At 41.9% G+C, this 19,955-nt stretch overlaps 1 protein-coding gene across 1 annotated transcript in view; it reads right to left on the bottom strand.

The window, feature by feature from the left end:
* The window catches only part of RP1 (RP1 axonemal microtubule associated), a 158,319-nt gene that overhangs the window by 68,786 nt on the left and 69,578 nt on the right, over positions 1-19,955 (bottom strand). The window contains 7 exon segments of the mRNA XM_068166706.1: positions 1,774-1,993; positions 5,007-5,176; positions 10,933-10,965; positions 11,123-11,178; positions 14,340-14,421; positions 16,193-16,271; positions 16,960-17,114. Of these exon segments, the coding sequence (XP_068022807.1) occupies positions 1,774-1,993; positions 5,007-5,176; positions 10,933-10,965; positions 11,123-11,178; positions 14,340-14,421; positions 16,193-16,271; positions 16,960-17,114 (795 nt within the window).

The following is a 19,955-nucleotide window of genomic DNA, read 5'->3' as shown; positions in this document are numbered from 1 at the left end:
GAGTAAATGAAGTTGGTTATGTACAAGGTGTACTTAAAAGAGAACAGCAACACAGAGTATTTAGTAAGACTGCTGCTTGTTTTTATTTCTGCAGCTGCCAAAAAATCTGCTACACAGTGACTGAAATAGGTTGCTCTTGAATCTGATTTCTTCCTGCTAAGCTCAATGAAGGCTTTTCATTAACTTCCTCAGAAATTCAAAGGGAATATGGCTTGGACAATTTAAACTTCTGCAGCTTTAAGGCACTAAAAAAAAAATCCATACAGGTTCTGCCCAACTCCATTTTACTGTGCAAGATCTGGAAAATAAGAACTCAAATGAGTTTGTTCAGGCACTGCTAGAAACTGAATTATCTTTGCAGCAGATAATAACGATCACAGGTCAAAGAATAAGGCACTATGTAAAATTTATGCAAATTAGAATAGCAGAGACAGATGTAGCAGAGCATCCTGATGCATGCCATGACATATAAATACAAAAATTTACCCAAATGCACCTATTAATTTCAGGTGCATGACAGGAACTGCAAACTTTTTGCCTCTATAGTGCTCCTGTATAAATACACTGCGACGTGGTCAGACTGGATTGTCTTCTGAGGCACATCATTAAATTGCAGACTTATTAACACACAGAAGAAGAACCAAACTTCTTCAAATGCCATTTTTAATGCACTGTCCTGCTGAGTTAACATTTAAATAATATAACACTGCAGTTTCTTGTAAGGTCGTGAATAGGTGTGAAATATTCAGGGACCACAACGTCTGGGACTTTTGAAGTGCAGTCATGTCTTTAATTACTTTTATCTCATGTGTAACTGCTAACTTCTCTGAACAAATGTGGTGCTTCTGCAGGGCCTCACATTCCAAGGTAATCTCTGGATGGGTTCTGAAACTCTCAGCGTGTCAAAGAAATAGGCCTTGGGGGGGGAAACAAATTAAAAACTTTTGTACAGCGAGGCTCACTTCTGATGCTTGTGTTAGGAAGTTGTAATAAGCTAAGTAATTCAAGAGCAAGTTCCACTGCAAATCATTTCCATGGCTTTAAATGCCTGCTTTATCGTTAACAAGGCACAGTTATACTGTTCAGCTTTGCACACACAGAATCATACAGAAGATTTAGCAACTGTGAAACCTGACAGGTGACTTCACTAGAAAATTGAAATTTCTTCTGTGGTCAGCATTTTTGCAGTGCAGATGTGAAGGCAGTTACAGCAGAGCCACTGAAGACACCCAATCTAGACAAAGGACATTGAGACACTTGAACGTGTCCAGAGGAGGGCAACGAGGCTGGGGAGGGGTCTGGAGCACAGCCCTGTGAGGAGAGGCTGAGGGAGCTGGGGTTGCTTAGCCTGGAGAAGAGGAGGCTCTTTTCAACTACCTGAAGGGAGGCTGTAGCCGGGTGGGGGTTGGTCTCTTCTCCCAGGCAACCAGCACCAGAACAAGAGGGGACAGTTTCAAGCTGCACCAGGGGAATGTTTAGGCTCGAGGTAAGGAGAAAGTTCTTCCCAGAGAGAGTTGTTAGCCATTGGAATGTGCTGCCCAGGGAGGTGGTGGAGTCACCATCCCTGGAGGTGTTCAAGAGGGGATTGGACGTGGCAGTTGGTGCCATGGTTTTTTCATGAGGTGTTGGGTGATAGGTTGGACTTGATGATCTCTGAGGTCTTTTCCAACCTTATTGATTCTATGATTCTATTCTATAATTATATCTGTAGGACTGATTCTTTTTTTTTCAAGGGGTTACTTTGCACTGTTTATACCTTCTGAGTGTTTTTACCTGGTAAAGTTTTCTGGCCCTCATTAACTGCAGGGAATTCTTTCACCAGCTCCTTGTCTTCTCTGTTAAGAGCAAGCCAGCAGTTACAGTCAAAGTTCAGATCTTGTTTTGTGTGTAGCTCTTCTAAGTGAAAAGACTTCAAATGCCAGCCCTCAAAGCCTGGAACATCGTCACAGCTGACCCGAATCTTGTATACATCTCCCAGATCTCCTGTCTCAACCTGCAACAGATATCATGAGGAAAAGCATACTGTCAGGGCTGGGTCAATTGCAGAGATTTCCCCAAATCTCTGTGTAGAATCCCTGAAGTTATCACTAACCAATGGGAAAGCTGAATTGAAGGCTGAGATAAGTGTGGTGAGAGAATCCTAACATCCAATTTAAACCTCCCCTGTCACAGCTTGAGGCCTTTACCTCTTGTCCTGTCATAGAATCATAGAAGCAATAAGGTTGGAAAAGATCTCAGAGATCATCAAGTCCAGCCTGTCACCCAACACCTCACGACTACTAAACCATGGCACCAAGTGCCACATCTTAATTACTTGGGAGAAGCAGCCAACACTGGCATCCCTACAACCTCCTATCAGGTAGTTGTAGAGAACAATAAGGTCTCCTCTCAGCCTCCTCTTCTTCAGGCTAATTAATTATATTATTATTTAAGCAGTTCACCTGATGCCCAAGAGCACTGAAACCCAACAACTCTACCTGACAGCATGCTGCTGCTTTATCCTCTTAAAGAATTTATTCTTTATGCTTTCAACATGCAATTAAACTCCACCTGTTCTTTCACAGGAATTGGTTAGAAATATTTGGGATCAAATAATCATTCTGAGTACAGTGCACATCTGTGCATGCCTCTGCATGAGAGCACCTGGAAAAGCAGGAATTTACATGCCTCCCTGTCCTCAGTGTGCAATAAAAGTAGCTCAGAGCAAAATGAAGCTCACTGCTCCACAAAAATGTGAGCTGCTTATAGCACATAACCTGTTGTTCTTTTTACTGCACTGTATTACTAAGACCTTTTCTCTTTTTTTTAGGACCAGGATCTTTGGGGAGGTTTAAAAGTTCATTTACTCCTTGCTTGTTGGAAAGCTGAATTCACAGCTTGTCATCCTTGTGGTATCATGCTCACGCCTCCAGCCTGCTGCTACAGTGGGAGACTGTGAGCACAGCTTCTGCGTTCTTCTGAATAGCCTTAGTAAGAACAAAGAACAGGAGAGTAAAAAGAAACTGGGTTTATTAGCTGAACCACCTAGAGAAGGTATAGAGGTATTTGTGGAGGTAGCTATGAATCCCCCAACTGCTCCTTCATCTCAGACCTGCTATCCTGGTTTCCTCAGAATGCCACAAAAACTGTGAAACACTGTAAGCAATCTGGCAAAGGGACAAAATCTCGAGCGCAGTAAACAGTAGTCAGCATTAGCATCTTCATACAAAGCAATGAAAACACCACACAAATAGCTAAGGGGAAAATGCAGGCACTAGCCCAAAGCCAATCCAAAGAGTAAACAAGAATTCAGAAAGCTGTTGGAGTGGAAGCCCAGTATGGTGGATATGGGGTTGCTTGGTCTTCAGAAGAGGAGGCTGAGACCTCACCACCCTCTACAACTACCTTAAAGGAGGTTGGAGGGAGGTGGGGATCAGTCCCTTCTCACATGCAACCAGCAACAGGACAAGAGGAAATGGCCTCAAGTTGTGCCAGGGGAGGTTTAGGTTGGATATTGGGAAACATTTCTTCACAGAAAGGTTATAAATCATTGGAGCAGGCTGCCCAGGGAAGTGCTAGAGTCACCATGCCTCAAGGTATTTAAAAGAAGCATGGATGTGGTGCTTAGGGACATGGGTAAGTGGTGGTGGCTTTGCAGTAGTAGTGAATGGGAGCTCTAAGCAAGGATCTCAAAGTCCTCTTCCAACCTCAACAGTTCTATGATTCTGTGGCACTATGGTACTTCAGACAATAGAGTGTGAGGGTCATAACTAACACAACAATACTATCTGATCCTACTATGATATCCAGTCAGGGAAATTACAGAGTCTAACAAGGAGTACATGCCATTTGGGAAAAGACCAACCAGCTGGATGAAGCAGAGGTCTGCTCTGTGGAATGCCAGAATTCAGTCAGCTGCTGTGGTTGCTCCATGCACAGATTCTGCCTCTCTTGACCACTTCAGTTTATGTTGATGGCTTAGGAACCTCCTTTAGGTTGCTCAGTGTGTTTCCTGTATCTTTTCTGATAAGGCAGCTTCTTGCTTGAGTTTAACAAGTGCCACTTATCTTTTCATTTACTCCCCACAAAGTTCCTAAATTCCTTTAGCTTGTTATATGAATAAAAATATCTGCCTGGACCAGGTCATTATGGTGAAGATCTGACAACTTCTTCTCCATGTGATTTTGCCATTGTTTTGAGAGTGTTCCTTGTAGCTATTGAAGAGTATCTCTGAGCTTTATAAAACTGCCTTAAATTGCAAGCTATTTCTCTCCTCTAGCTGGTTAGAAGCTGCACTTCGTGTCAAGCAAAAGAATTTGCAGTGACTTAGCCTAGAAAGCCAGGGCAGAATTTGAACATTAAAAAAGTGCCTCAGATGAATCCTTTCAAAGCAGCAGGATGTGTGTCAGCTGTGCAGGTAGACAGGACTATATTAGGGCTGATTTTAGCACGGGCCATGTGTGTGCCATTTCTTCAGGGTTCATCATGCTTTGATAGGTGTGAATGCATTCTCCTCTGATTTATGATTATCCAGAAAAATCCTCTGCCTGCTGGCCTGAGAGGCAGAACTATTTTGGGGGAGAGTGGAGACTGCTTTACAGAGACTGAAATAAAGGAAAGAAAAGCCCATTTTATGTCCTCTGGGAGTGCTGGCCAATCCCTCATCTTCTGCATTCTCAAATAATTGTATTTTCCCTTTTGTATAAACTGCAATTCAGGAACCTCTGGAGAATTAGGCAAATGCAAGATAGGCTGGTGAATGCAATAAATCACACAAAGAGGACCATTTTTCTCCATGATACATATCCTTGCAGACACTGAAAATTCAAAGAGAGCACAGATGGCTGTAGTAGAACAGGACTGCGAGCAGAGGATGACCCAGGATATAAAGTTAGATGATTCCATTTTTGCAAATAAAGATGTCATTTGTACCAGTCAAAGCAGCAGCCCATATATATCTGTATATCTTTTGGCTAGAGAGGAATGTCATGATAAGCTCTGTGAGGTACAGTGTATTTATGACTTACCATGAATTCATCCATTGCTCTGGGTAGAAAGCACACGTGTCCTGGGTTTGGGGCAGAAAGCAGAAGCTCATCGCTTTTGCCCTTTGAGCCATAAATCACAAGGGTCCTTTTACACTCTTGTGGCTCTGGAGAATCCCCATCTGTTTTAACCTGCACTCTCCACTGGTGTGCTAAACAAAATGAAAACACCATATTTTTCAGTCTCAGTGGTTAGGTTATTATAATTATTATTAAAGATGACCATGAACTCACATCGTACTTTGTAAGAACAGATAGATGGTAATTCCTTCTCTTGTAGAGAACTATAACTTAAGTAAGACAAAATTAACACAAAGCACTGTTCACAGGATCATAGGATCACAGGATGTTAAGGTTTGGAAGGGACCCAAAGAGGTCACCAAGTCACAGTATCACAGTATCGCTAAGGTTGGAAGAGAAAGAGACCTCGAGGATCATTGAGTCCAACCTGTCACCACAGACCTCATGACTAAACCATGGCACCAAGTGCCACGTCCAGTCTCCTCTTGAACACCTCCAGGGATGGTGCCTCCACCACCTCCCTGGGCAGCCCATTCCAATGACTAATGACTCTCTCAGTGAAGAACTTTCTCCTCACCTCCAGCCTAAACTTCCCCTGGTGCAACTTGAGACTGTGTCCAACCCTCCTGCCAGAGCAGGACCGTAGAATTTAGCACAGGTCACACAGGAACACATCCAGATGGGTCTTGAAAGTCTCCAGAGAAGGAGACTCCACAACTCCTCTGGGGTGCCTGTTCCAGTGCTCTGTGACCTTCACAGTGAAGATGTTCCTCCTCATGTTGAGGTGGAACCTCCTGCCTGCAGTTTATATCCATTACCCCATGTCCTTTTGCAGGGAGCAACTGAGCAGAGCCTGTCCCCTCCCTCTTGACACTCAGCCCTCAGATATTTAGAAACAGTTATTAAATCCCCTCTCAGTCTTCTCTTCTCCAGACTAAAAAGCCCCAGGGCTCTCAGTCCCTCCTCATAGGGCACATGCTGCAGACCCTTAATCATCCTGTTGAAGAGGATATGCAAGCAGAAATTAGCACCAAGAAAGCAGGGAATGTTTGGCTAGGTTTTCCTGCTCTTTATAGCAAAATAGTCGCTTAAGTTGCAGTGATGAATTTGCTATATGTTGGTCCTTAAAGTCTTTGTGACATGAGAAAAGAAAACTCACAACTGAAATTCTTTTGTGTGATCCACTTGTAAGTGCTGCCTACTACACAAGTTAAACAAAGCAACTTAAACCTATTTCCTCTGATTTTGCTAAGGTAATTTTGTCATCTCCATTCTGCTGTTTTATCAGATCATTCATGAGGGTTGAAGCTAAAGTTTAGGGGATTCCAGAGAAGTCTTTGCACTGACCTCAGCTCAAGGCTTGGGACTTATAGAGATTCTTTTCTGGTGACCTGTACCCAGAACAATGTTTGAAGCCTGGAATGCAGCTGAGAAGCTACAGAGAACCATTTTGGGTGTGGGAATCCATACAGTGCCTTAGGTGGAACCTATAGATTAGTTTGCTACTTAATTCCTTGAAAGTAAATATTCCCCTGAATTCAGATGAGCTATTTGTAGAAAAGTCACTTGATCCTGCAGAGCAAGGGGACCTTAACAGTGGAAGGAAATTAAAAGCCTGTACTTAGGCTGTGCCCAGTATTGTGATAATATGATTCATATGCTCATGGGATTAATTTCATGACTGTGTGTAAGCCTACAGTGCAACGTGCTGACCAAATACATTTGAGAATATTTCAGACCAAAAATGACTTGGAAGGGATTCTTTTTCATACAGAACTTCGTGGGTGGTTTTTATTTCATTCCTTTTTTTCCCCCCTTCACCTGTTTGCAGTTGGAGACTAAGTGGCACCTGATCTGGCTTTCTTGATTTAGAATTTCCCTTTGTTTTTCCATATTGTTTTCTTTCAGCTAATTGTGCTTTCCCCCTTGTTGCAGAAGCTTTTTCTGCATTGCACCTAACTCTTCCCTGACTCTTCTGGACTCAGCTACAAAGCAGCAGGCAAATAGACATCTCACAGTCAGGCTGCTGAGTAACACACTAGCTGAAAGGAGCCTTCCATCTGAACCCTTTGGTTTTTTTGAGGTCATTTCCAGGGATGAGTCAGATGTCGGATGTGGAAGGTCCACAATGTGCCTAACAAGGAACTTCTGTAGTTTGCTCTGTGTGCCAGCTTTGAATTTTATCTGCTTGTGCCAGCTTGGCATGTGGTAGCCTTCAGGGTGTCACGCTTGGTGAAGGCAAGCATCGCTTGAGCTTTGGCTGTTCCTGGGCGCTCCGAGGGGTTTTGAGCATCTTTGAATTTTCACAAAGACTCCCAGCATAGCCCTGAAGCTCTTATCCTCTCCAACCATGCCCCATTGTGAAGACTGGCCCAGGAACGCATCCAAGATGAGATTAAGATAATTTTTGCCTTACTGTGATTTCCAAGGTGAACTTTGTTGTTTGGGGTTTTTTTTTTGGTGCCCACTTTTTCATATTCCTCTAGTTCAGGAGAGAGCAAGCCCCAAGTTCAGAGAAAGCAGAGAGTCATAACTGCTTGTTCCCTGCTCAAAGAGGCAGCAGGGTTAGAGAAAATATTTCAGGCAAGGTGATTTATTTCAATTAATATCCATGATTGTGGTTTTAATTATTATCTCAGAAGAAAGGCTAAGACACCAGTTGGGAGTTTTCCAGGGAATAAATCAGTGACTAACAGATTTAAGGGCCTCTTAACATCTGTGACTGTTTGTTCTCCTACATTTACTTTTAATGCTCCTACAATTTGGCTACTGAGCTAACCCAGACTGATTGCATTTTCTCTCAGTTCAGCAAATTCATTTAACCTGCTCATGCCAGAAAAAGCAAAAAAATAATCTTTTGTGCAGTGCTGTATTCACTCAGACAGCTAGCTGGTAGAGATGGCTACACCAGACAGCAGGCTGATACCAAGCATCTCTTGTGTTCAGTGATTTCTGTATCTCTTTTCAGGATGTTCTGAAGTTCTGGAAATCAGACAGATGGGCTTGAGCAGGTCATCTTCCATGTTTCATATGTTTTGCCACACTAAAAAAGAGACTTTTCCCCCGAGTCTACTGAACTTCCCTTCGGAGTGACTAGTGTGCTGAAGTATTTTTCTGTACTTTTAGCTTATCTATAAAGCTATAGGCCATTTTCTTTGAGACATTAATATCACAGCTGCTAAAGTGAATGGCAGGGGGGAAAAACAGAATTCTGTGAGGACAAAAAAATAAAGTTCAGCATTCCTCTTTTGTAAAATAATATCATATAATATAACCAAGGAAAATCTTAATGGAAAGTTTTCCCTTCCACTGTGAGCAGGACTGCTTATCACTGCTGTCTGCTCTACCTCATGAAATCTCAACCACTGCAGTTGCTGGGAGAATTTAAAGCCCTTTCTTTCTTTCCAGACGCTGCATCTCTGGAATTTTCTCTTATCATCTCTAATCCTGGTACTGTGTCATGATGAATTGACACAGAACTGAGTACAAGACACCTTACCAAATCTCTTGTGATTGTTACCTTCCTATAAAGCACAGCCTTCTGGCATGCAAGGTCTATGAACTCACCAGCACGAAACCACAAATTAAACTGAACAATCCTGAGATCAGTCCTGCCCATCATCTTTTTTACATAAGGCACAACAGCACAATCTCTCACCTATCTCAGTTCCTCACTGGAATGAGCCCTTGGGTGAAGAAAAGATGGCTCAAGAGCAATTTGAGCTAAGCTAACACACAGCTAAATGGCAGAATGCTTCCTTAAAATGTTCTCCTTTATACCTCCATTATTCAGAAGCTCTGATCTCAACCAAAGAAATCAGCACACAAGCTTTGGGTCCTCCTGGAGACTCTGACAGTGTGAGGTTTCACAGACTGATTAAGAATGAGCCCACTCCTTTCTCCTCATAATCAATACACTGTGTCTAACTGCTCTTGACACTCACAGGCTCTCAGCAGCCTGTGCATCTGTGCCTGCTTAGTATAGCACAATAAAAAATGAATCTGCACTGCAAAAAAAAACCCCTCCAAACCCTTAGATTAGTAGCAAAACGCTGTCTATTTTCTGAACAGAAGGTGAAATAGATATTATGGCTGCAACCCTGAACTGTGCACTTAGCAGAATGCTGAATGCAATCCCAAGCCCACCCTTGTGAGAAATCAAAATTCTCTGTGGGGAAGCCTTTACTTGCCCGAGTTAATCAGTCTCCTCTTGTCAAAGTTATGTTGCCATGGAACAATAAGTGTTGGCTAAACTGCTTGATTGAATGCAAATGATTTAATTTTCGCTAAAACTGGAGTTAGATTGAGAGATGAGGACTCATCATACAGAAGTAAGTCACGGCTTTCAGGGATAAATTTAAACATTCCTTTTTGTGTGTTTGTTTGGGGTTTTTCTGTCAAACAGAAAGGGACCTGGGGGTGTTGATTGACAGCTGCCTGCACATGAGCCAGCAGTGTGTCCAAGTGGCCAAGAAGGCCAATGGCATCCTGGCATGCATCAAGAATAGTGTGGCCAGCAGGAGCAGGGAAGTCATTGTGCCCCTATACTCCGCACTGGTTAGGATACACCTTGAGTACTGTGTCCAGTTCTGGGATCCTCAGGTTAAGAAGGACATTGAAACACTTGAACGTGTCCAGAGAAGGGCAACAAGGCTGGGGAGGGGTCTGCAGCATAGCCCTACGAGGAGAGGCTGAGGGAGCTGGGGTCGCTTAGCCTGGAGAAGAGGAGGCTCAGGGGAGACCTTAATGCTGTCTACAACTACCTGAAGGGAGGTTGTAGCCAGGAGGGGGTTGGTCTCTTCTCCCAGGAAACCAGCACCAGAACAAAAGGACACAGTCTCAAACTGCACTAGGGTAAGTTTAGGCTCGAGGTGAGGAGAAAGTTCTTTACTGGGAGAGCTGTTAACCATTGGAATGTGCTGTCTAGGGAGGTGGTGGAGTCACCATCCCTGGAGGTGTTCAAGATGGGACAGGACGTGGCACTTGGTGCCATGGTTTAGTCATGAGGTCTGTGGTGACAGGTTGGACTTGATGATCTTTGAGGTCTCTTCCAACATTGCTGACTCTGTGATTTTGGGGTGGGAATTGTTTGTTTTTACTTTGGCCTCTCCCACAGAGTTCTCAGTGCATATTCTGCACAGAATCTGCCTTTGCAGTTAAATGTTCATAATTATACTTGTGTCAGTCTGTTTCTCTTTTCTAGTTCAATATAAACACAGAGATAGCGTCTCAGATTTTAAACACATGGGAGGGTATCACAGTGGTGAGGTTGTCTTCATGGGGATAAAACCAGACAACTGGTTGTGTAGGGGTTTTTTTTCCCTGACTTGTTTTTTAACAATTCAAGCAGATTTAGCCCACTGAACAGAATCTCAGAGCCCTTTTGATTGGAAAAGGCCTTCAAGATCATACTACATTTAGCTTCACTAGTGGATTTGGAGTTTAAAGCTGCACTATTTCTGACTGCTTTAGGAATACCCTGATGGATTTTGACCTGAAAATGCTTCCACTGACACTTCACAACACATTTTTCAACTTGCTGATGTTTGCTGGGGGACCTGTCCCCATGTATTAAAAGGCAGTGACACTGGGATAAACAAAACACTGCCTGAATCTCTTCTCAGAGGAATTCCTGGCCGATTTCAGGACAGAACAGCAGAAATATGGAGAAATCCAGGATGTGAAGAAACCCAGCAGCACATTCACTTCAATTACTTAGAAAGGTCTAGCCCTTTCTCTAACTATTGCCAGCAATTTGTCTTCATTTTCTCTCACAGATGATATTTACATACACAATGAGGTCGTTTGCTCACATATTTGTCACTTAATCCTGACCTGCAGGTTAAATTCCAACAGCAAAAGCAATGGTGTAGAAAACAACTCTTACCTCCAAGGATTGCCTTCCTTGCATTGCCATCTTCTAAAGCATGAACAGGAGAAATAAATATGTGAGCAGGCTTTGTTATCACTTTCCCTCTGAAGCCACAGCCTTATTCAGCAGGGTTCTTCAGTAATAAGTAGACATTAAGTATACATTATATAGTTATGATATAAGGTTTCATTAGCAAAAGACTTACTTGTGGCAGTTAGCTCCCTCTCAGTTTTCCCATCATCTTGATATTCATCTAACCATCTTTCATTGCAAAAGAATGAAAATTATATGATTAATTAAAATGATCAGCATATTACATGGAATCTGACAATTGCCTTCTCTCTCAAATAACTTATATATATATATATATGTATATGCTTTTTAATCAAATTATACCTTGAAACCACTTCATAGATTAGATTTTCTTTTACACATTTATTATAGTTGGCCTTATTCATATTAGGTGAATTTGGCTCACTCTGCTTCAGGCAAATAGGAATTTTCATGCTGGCTGTATGAGGTCCTACAGCACTAGATGAAGTGCATTAGATGAAATACTAAGTATTTTCAGGATCAGAGACACAGCTGTTCATTTTGGGGGGGGACACTTATACTATCTGCAGTGATTACTTACATTCATTGTACTTAAAATTATATATAAGCCCTGCAGGTCTGGAAGTTCTAAACCTTCTCTAGACCTGCAGCAATTAACTGAATTTCCCTTTTCTTCACTTTCTTTTTGCTGTGTATTGATGAGTTTAAGCAGCTTTCCTGCAATATCATTTCATAAGAAACATACATCCATACTCTTCCTGTTGGTCCCTCTTGCTGACACCAGCACCAGAACAAGAGGGCACAGTCTCAAGCTGCACCAGGGGAGGTTTAGGCTGAAGGTTAGGAAGAAGTTCTTCATAGAAAGAGAGATTTGCCATTGGAATGTGCTGCCCAGGGAGGTGGTGGAGTCACCATCACTGGAGGTGTTTAGGAAGAGACTGGATGGGGTGCTTGGTGCCATGGTTTAGTTGACTAGATAGTGTTGGGGGATAGGTTGGACTCGGTGATCTCAAAGGTCTCTTCCAAGCTGGTCTGGTCTGGTCTGGTCTGGTCTATTCTATTCTATTCTATTCTATTCTATTCTATTCTATTCTATTCCATTCCATTCCATTCCATTCCATTCCATTCCATTCCATTCCATTCCATTCCATTCCATTCCATTCCATCCTATCCTATCCTATCCTATCCTATCCTATCCTATCCTATCCTATTCTATCACTTTACAGCCTTAACAATCTCACTTGTTGAAAAATAAATAGGTGCTTGCTCACTCTCAGCTTCTCTTCTATTGGCTCCGTGTTGATGTTGCATGTGTTTAAATCCAGAGATCCATAATAGATTGCACCACTTCTATGAAACAAAACTCCCTAATAAAAATCTCCCATGCATGAAGTCTGAACTCCACTGTATTTCAGCCACTGGTGCAATAAATAGCTTGATTAACTCTTGTGTCCCATCGCCTCACTCCCTCCTCAGAAACAAAAGATCACTAGCAGTTTCTAAAAATAGAAAGCAAACTCTGACACAGTGGCAGCACACTTCCACTGCAGGCAAACAATGACAGAGCTCCTCTAGCTCTCTGTATATTGTCCCTAATCTTTTTCCTACGAGCTTAACAGTTTCCTTTTGATAAAGCAGTTTTATAGAGTCTTTATTAAGTATATTACCCTTTAGAGAAGCCTCAGAAAAACTCCCTGGAAGGACAGAAACAATTTTGTCATTCATCTGCTCTTCCAATAATCATCCTCACAGAAAGAGAGATTGGCCATTGGAATGTGCTGCCCAGGGAGGTGGCAGAGTCACCATCACTGGAGGTGTTTAGGAAGAGACTGGATGGGGTGCTTGATGCCATGGTTTAGTTGATTAGATAGTGTTGGGTGATGGGTTGGACTCAATCTCCAAGTTCTTTTCCAACCTGGTTAATTCTATTCTATTCTATTCTATTCTATTCTATTCTATTCTATTCTATTCTATTCTATTCTATTCTATTCTATTCTATTCTATTCTATTCTATTCTATTCTATTCTAGCACATCCTATCCTATCCTGTCCTATTCTATCACATCCTATCCTATCCTGTCCTATTCTAGTCTAGTCTAGTCTAGTTTAGTTTATCCTATTCCATTCTACCCTGTCCCATTCTATCCTGTTCTATTCTATCCTGTCCTATTCTATTCTATCCTATCACATCCTATCCTATCCTATCCTATTCTAGTCTAGTCTAGTTTATCCTATTCTATTCTACCCTGTTCCATTCTATCCTGTTCTATTCTATCCTGTCCTATTCTATCTTTAATGCATACCAAACTAATTTAAAAGCCTAATAACCAAAAAAGACTAAACAAAAAAAAAAAAAAATGATTATCAGAATTATGGTTCAGAGAGGAATAAATGGTTCTTAGGCTGTCATTTCCAGGAAGCTTGGAAACGGAACCCCTGATTTTTTTTGATTCCTGGAAGAGGAAAGCTGTCTTCACTGAACCCCTAAAGACTTTCAAAACTTTAAAGCACAGTTCCCAAAGTAGCATGGAAGCTGTTTTAGCCATGGAACCCAAACTCATACATTCTGCAAACCATGCACTACATAACATAATCAACTGGATTTAAATGACAATTCTTCAAATTATTATTCATTTATTAAAAACAGAGGCCTATAAATTAGACACACAAATAATTTCTTTGATCTATTTGCTTATTTTATGGATTCTTTTTTTTCCCCTTTTTTCTCTAGCCACAGGATTCAGCTCAATGACTGCTAAAAGTTCAGGTTGGAGTTGCCTCAGATAATAATAGGAGAATTTGGAAGAGCAGGCTGGTTGGAATGGAGAGAGTTGAGTATTTTTGGATCTTGCCTAGGACAGCAAAATTGCAGATCTATTGCAGACAGATGAGTAGAGATTTACTAAATGAAAGGAAATATCATAGCTCTCCTTTAGGAGAGAGGTTAAAGGTCTTTCAAGAGATTTCAGGCTGTATATAAGGTTTTTAAGGACTAAGAAGGAAAAATTGGCCCAAATCTGTGCAGCTAGAACTTTCCATGTAATACTTCTTAAAAGACTGAGAACTGAAAGGGTATTTATTTTCCTGTGGTCTCTGCATAATTTAGATTAAGGAAAGATCAATGCACTTTTTCTCCCATGCAGCACTTGGGTTTGGGCTTCTCTGCATTATTAGGGCTATGGCTCCTATATCACTTCAGCAACGTTGTGCTTGGCCTTCAAAGGCAAAATTTTTCATCCTGTGTGTGTTGAAAACCTCTGGGGCATTGCTCATACATCTAGGTTGTGTGCAAATGCCTCTATCTGCTCTTTTTTTTTCCTTAGGTTGCCAGCAGTGTAAGAAATTCTTTTTGCTCCATGAATGACATACCTATTACAAGGAAATACAACCTCCCGAGCTTCCTCTCCTTCTTTGTACTTGATGACAATCTTATCCAGGAACCATCCATCGCCTGTGTTGAAATGACAAACATTTATCATGTGAAAGAATGCACTTTTTTAAGGATAAATTTGAGGGAAAAAGGCCAGATTATCTTTTTCCAGCAGAGCTCAGCTAAACAGATAAGACACATTAACAGAACTAAAGCTACATTATTCTGTGGCTCTTACAAGGGGCACAATGTTAATTCCTCTCTGCCTTGCTCTGTTTTAATTTTAAGAGGGGTGGAGTGTTTTCTTGGAGATTGTTTTCTTGGAGATGTATACATCTGTGGACTGCCAACACCACTCACATTCCAGCTACCTCTTTTGATTCTTTGCAAGCAGGCACAAGGATGTTGGTACAAATACGTTTGTTCAGCTAACCAGGATCAGTGTGAGAACTGGAAACTCTGGTCACCTGTGAGTGAAGTTGGTTTTGCATGTATAAAAGTAAAGCATTTGATAATTAATAATAAATTACACTTAAACTAAATTTAAAACTAATTAAATAAGATAATAAATCATTACAACTGCTGCTGTCATTTGCAAGCAGAGTTTGTAGATGCAAACTTGCCTTGCGGAGCCTTTGCATGTCCTAGGTGCCAGTAAAAATTGAGGATCCAAGCATCCAGGGCCAGCAGCTGGATAGACTGAATGTCTAAGCCCAGCTCCTGGAGGCCTCATGCATCCATGCTGTAAATATATATCCTCTCCCTAACAGCAGTGACTGCCACATCCATACTGATCTTAGGTTCCCTCCAATAACCATCACAGTGAGCGGTGCCATTCTCCTCCACAGCCCTATTCAAACAAACTGCTCTCTGTGTCAGCACCACTCACAACTTGTCATTTTGCTTACCAGGTTTTGCCTGACTCACACCATTATTTATCAGCACATTGTAGCAAAACAGCATGAAGGATGTTCTGGTCAGAAGCAGACAGTTGTCCTAATTATTCTCTGCCTCCCTGGCTGCATCTGAGGCTGGAAGTCCCTAGAAAGCAGAGGTCTCTGTCCCATAGGGAGGGGTTGCCCAGGCAGTGTGTGGAGCAGAATGGCATTTTCCCTTCAAGGCTTTGGGACCAGGGTATGTTAGAATCATAGCAAAATCACTGGGATGGAAGAGACCTCTAGAGGTCGTCTAGTCCAACCCACATGCAGTGATCAGGGACATCCCCAACTAGATTAAGTTGCTCTGAGCCCCATCAAGCCTGATCTTGAATGCCATCACTTCCACCACCTCCCTGGGAAACCTATACCAAAGATCTCTACCAAAAATTGATCACATCACAAAAGTTTGTTTTGGTTTGTGTTTTTGTCTGGTAAACCTACAAGCTGAATGCAATGCCACTCACTGGAGCAGCTCCACATTGACTTGCACAGATTAAATAACTAACCAGATCTTCTACTGTTGCCCAAAGGAGCAAGGAGATTTGGTAGTTAAGATGGTGTTGCATGTCTTTAATTCTATTCTGGCCAGTCTTCAGGCTTTGTCTAATGAAGGATTGCTTTACCTGGGTGAGCAATGCTTTGAGGAGCTTTCTGCATGCAAATAAATAGTGCTTCCTTACAGATAAACTTGAAAACAGAGTGGAATGACAGTGCTTCACATTAAACTCATGTCCTCCTCACTGCCTGTTACCACAGTTTTTCACCATCCCATCGCAGTGACCTGTCTGCAGGGAGACTTTTTATCACTGCAAGACCTTCTGTCACATTTTGTGTGCAGGATGCAATACAAATAAAGTGCATTGTGCTTAAAAAGGACTTGAAGACAGATTGGTCTCTAGGAAGTTAAATCCTACCTGGATCAGCTCCATCATGGCTAATCAGAACTTTCTCCAGGTCTCCCAGTGAGACAGCCTTTATGCAGAAAATATCGGTCTGTGGAACCACACAAGGAAAATGATAAAGGTCTTGAACACAGCTATTGCTTTGACTATAAGAGTCGAGAAGAGTTGGCTTTTTATTTTATCTCTTCTTTTTTTTCCCTTCAGAATAAATATAGGTGTCATATATTGGTGCTGGCCAGTCAGTGAAGATCTTTTAAAGCTTTCTAAGGTGAGTAACACCTTAAAATTACTCCACGGAGACATCACTCGATTCTCTTGGCATGACACAATGAACAGCTGCAAAGATTTATCTGGTCAATTCCCTATAACATTTTCTAGCCCCATCTGCCTCACCAAGACTGGAAAACATACCTGGGAGTGAGGATTTAGAGCCTGATTCTAAAATGGCAGTGAGTAAGGATTTAGAACCTGATTCTCAAAATCTCAGTGATCTCTCCAGGAGAACAAAACGTTATTGTCACCAGCTGATCTACATTTACAACATAAATAACCAGGAGTACTTGAGTTCTTTTACCCAAAACTCTCAGTAAATGAATAATCCAGTAGATTAAAAAAAAAAAAAAAACATATTAATATGATTTAATTTTGTAGGTAATTTTGAATCAAGGAAACAGATGAAGAAATGGTAAAGTGCTTGACTAAGACTTGCAAGAAGTGTATTTACAGGTTGTTTGCTAGCTAAAATATGCTGATCAGCAATAGCATTGTTTTTACTTCACCTGTCCACGTTGAAACTTTACATTGTTGTTCTTAGATCTGTGGAGCTTCCTTTTGCCAGCATCTCCTCTTGTCCCAATGAGGTTGATATAAACATTGGAATCCGTCTCAGCTCCAAGCCTGGCACCCGTATGTACGTGGACCTCGTACACCAACACTAGAAGGAACAAATGTAATCCTAAGGTTATCTTGGTAGCTTGCACATGATTCAAAAGCTTTCCCACCCAAATTTTGCCAGAGCCTGTACTGGTCAGGCACTGGAATAAGTTGCCCAGAAAGGTGGAGTCACTGTCCTTGGAGGTGTTCAGCAAACATGTAGACATGGCACTTCAGGACATGTTTTAGTGGCCATGGTGGTGTTGGGTTGCTTGTCAGACTTGAAGATCTTAGAGGTCTTTTCCAGCTGAAGCAATTCTGTGAGGCTATGATTTTGTGACTTTCCAGTTTGGAAGCAGCAACATCTATCTCCATGCGTTTGCCACCTCAAGGTTCAAATCATGGAATCATAGGATCACAAAGATCATTAAGATCATCGAGTCCAACAGTTACATTTTGTAATTCTCTGGAAGAAAATATGGAAATACCAAGCTTTACAACACTGCATGCTGCTGAGTACAGCTGTGCATTGCTCACCAAAGCAGCCCATCAAGCAAGTGTTCCCTAGTGCTCATTTTCTTCCTTTGCTCCCTGCTGACCATTCAAAACTGCAGGACCTCATCTGTGAAGTCATCCTTGGCATAGTATCTTTAGACCACCTAACTGTGTCTAGTCATGGCCTCAAAGAGTAGCTCTTTTTCACTGGTATCAAGGCATTTGCAACCTCTGGATTTGTGCAAATCAGAATTTTCTGGGTGGTTAACCTTCATTTGATCTTAATAGCAGTCATGAAGCCCAGAGGGTTTAGATTTTCACCACACATACAAAGGTGGGGGAAGCAGATGGATGGGCTCCCTCCTCTATAAAATGCAGGCACTCCACTTGCTTTTGAAGGTTTCAACATTTATCACTAGTGGATGCTAGCACTTTCCTAAACAGCTCCCAGTCAGAATCTATTTACAGCTTTTTAATGCCTCTCCTTCTAATCCAGACCACCAATAAAAAAAATATACACTTACCACCCAATAATTCTGGACTATAATTCAAAGTTACTGCATTAACATATTTTGGGCCACACTAACACTGCTTTTATATTGTGGTAGTTTTAGGCCATACCTTTAAAATTTTTCACAGATCTTGAGCAGAAATGCAGTAAAATGTAAATAAATCACTACTGGGTGTAAAAAGGAAAATGAAGATAGTTCTAAACAAGCCCATTGGAGAGATATCTACCATAAGATTGGCTGGGTCAGAGTGGCTGGAGAGCAGCCAGGCAGAAAGGGACCTGGGGGTACTGATTGATAGTAGGCTGAACAAGAGCCTGCAGTGTGCCCAGGTGGCCATAAAGGCCAATGGCATCCTGGCCTGCATCAGGAACAGTGTGGCCAGCAGGAGCAGGGAGGTCATTCTGCCCTGTACTCAGCACTGGTTAGGCCACACCTTGAGTCCTATGTCCAGTTCTGGGCCCCTCAGTTTAGGAAAGATGACTTGCTGCAATGTGTCCAGAGAAGGGCAACAAAGCTGGGGAGGGGTTTGGAGCACAGCCCTGTGAGGAGAAGCTGAGGGATCTGGGGTTGCTTAGCCTGGAGAAGAGGAGGCTCAGAGAGGACTTCATTGCTGTCTACAACTACCTGAAAGGTGGTTGTAGCCAGGAGGGGGTTGGTCTCTTCTCCCAGGCAACCAGCACCAGAACAAGAGGACACAGTCTCAAGCTGCACCAGGGGAGGTTTAGGCTTGAGGTGAGGAGAAAGTTCTTGATAGAAAGAGTGATTTGCCATTGGAATGTGCTGCCCAGGGAGGTGGTAGAATCACTGTCACTGGAGGTGTTTAGGAAGAGACTTGATGGGGTTCTTGGTGTCATGGTTTAGTTGATTAGATAGTGTTGGATGATAGGTTGATCTCCATGATCTCAAAGGTCTCTTCCAACCTGGTCTGGTCTGGTCTGGTCTCTTCTCTTCTCTTCCCTTCTCTTCTCTCTTCTCAGCTCTGGAGAGACACTAACTTGCTTCTGCTTGTCCTTGGCTGCACTGTTTTTGGTATTAACTTCTCTGCTTTTTTGTCCTTTCTCCCTTTTGTACAGGGGGGTCTGGGGAGGCAGGGGGGGGTCCTTGCACTCTTTATTTATTGTCAATGCCTGTAAATATTGTAAATACTGTGCATTTTGTACCTATTCATTGCATTCCATTGTAGATTGTAGTTCTGCTTGTAAATACAGCTTTCATTTGCTTCCAACTGGTGTGGTCTGGCAAATATAATGTTGGAGGGGAAGATTTCAACCCACCACATTACATTTATCCAAATATGAACATTTCTGTATAAAAAATGGCTTGCAGTAATCACACACTCTTACATTTCATTTGGGGTTTTCTTGGGATGACTTTTAAAGAAAATTCTCCTGTTTACATCTTAATAGCTATTTTTCCATGCAGTGTTTCTGTTCTAATCACAGTTGGCCATTTCTGCTGCCACGTAGCAGATCACAGAGGAGATTGTTTCACTAATGGGTAATTTTTAATAGTTCTTGAGAGAGAAGCAAGCTGGGAGAAGCCTTAACAAACACAACAAAACACCACTTGTAAGAGGGAACTAAACTGAAGCCAGAAAATGGGAACAAAAGGCTTAAAAGTGGACAATATTCTGCAAAAACTAATTAAAATACCATTACTCCTAAGCCACCAAATAGATAATGGAATCTGACATTTCCATGCATTTTTAATTCAGTGAATTCCAAGCATTGTATAAAACTCCTGTATCACATCACCCATCAGCACTGAGGAAAGGCTATTTCTGATTCCCAGGGGAGAAGCTAAACAAGTAGAAAACACTGTGAATTAAGGGAAAGAAATAGCTCCATGTCCATTAAAGGACAAGAAGGAAATGTTGATAGACTAAATGCTTAACC

This window comes from Melanerpes formicivorus, unplaced genomic scaffold, assembly GCF_026170545.1.
Source record: "Melanerpes formicivorus ecotype bairdi unplaced genomic scaffold, bMelFor1.0.p_v2 SCAF_105, whole genome shotgun sequence".
Taxonomy (NCBI): domain Eukaryota; kingdom Metazoa; phylum Chordata; class Aves; order Piciformes; family Picidae; genus Melanerpes; species Melanerpes formicivorus.
This window is presented reverse-complemented; position numbering and strand designations above follow the sequence as displayed.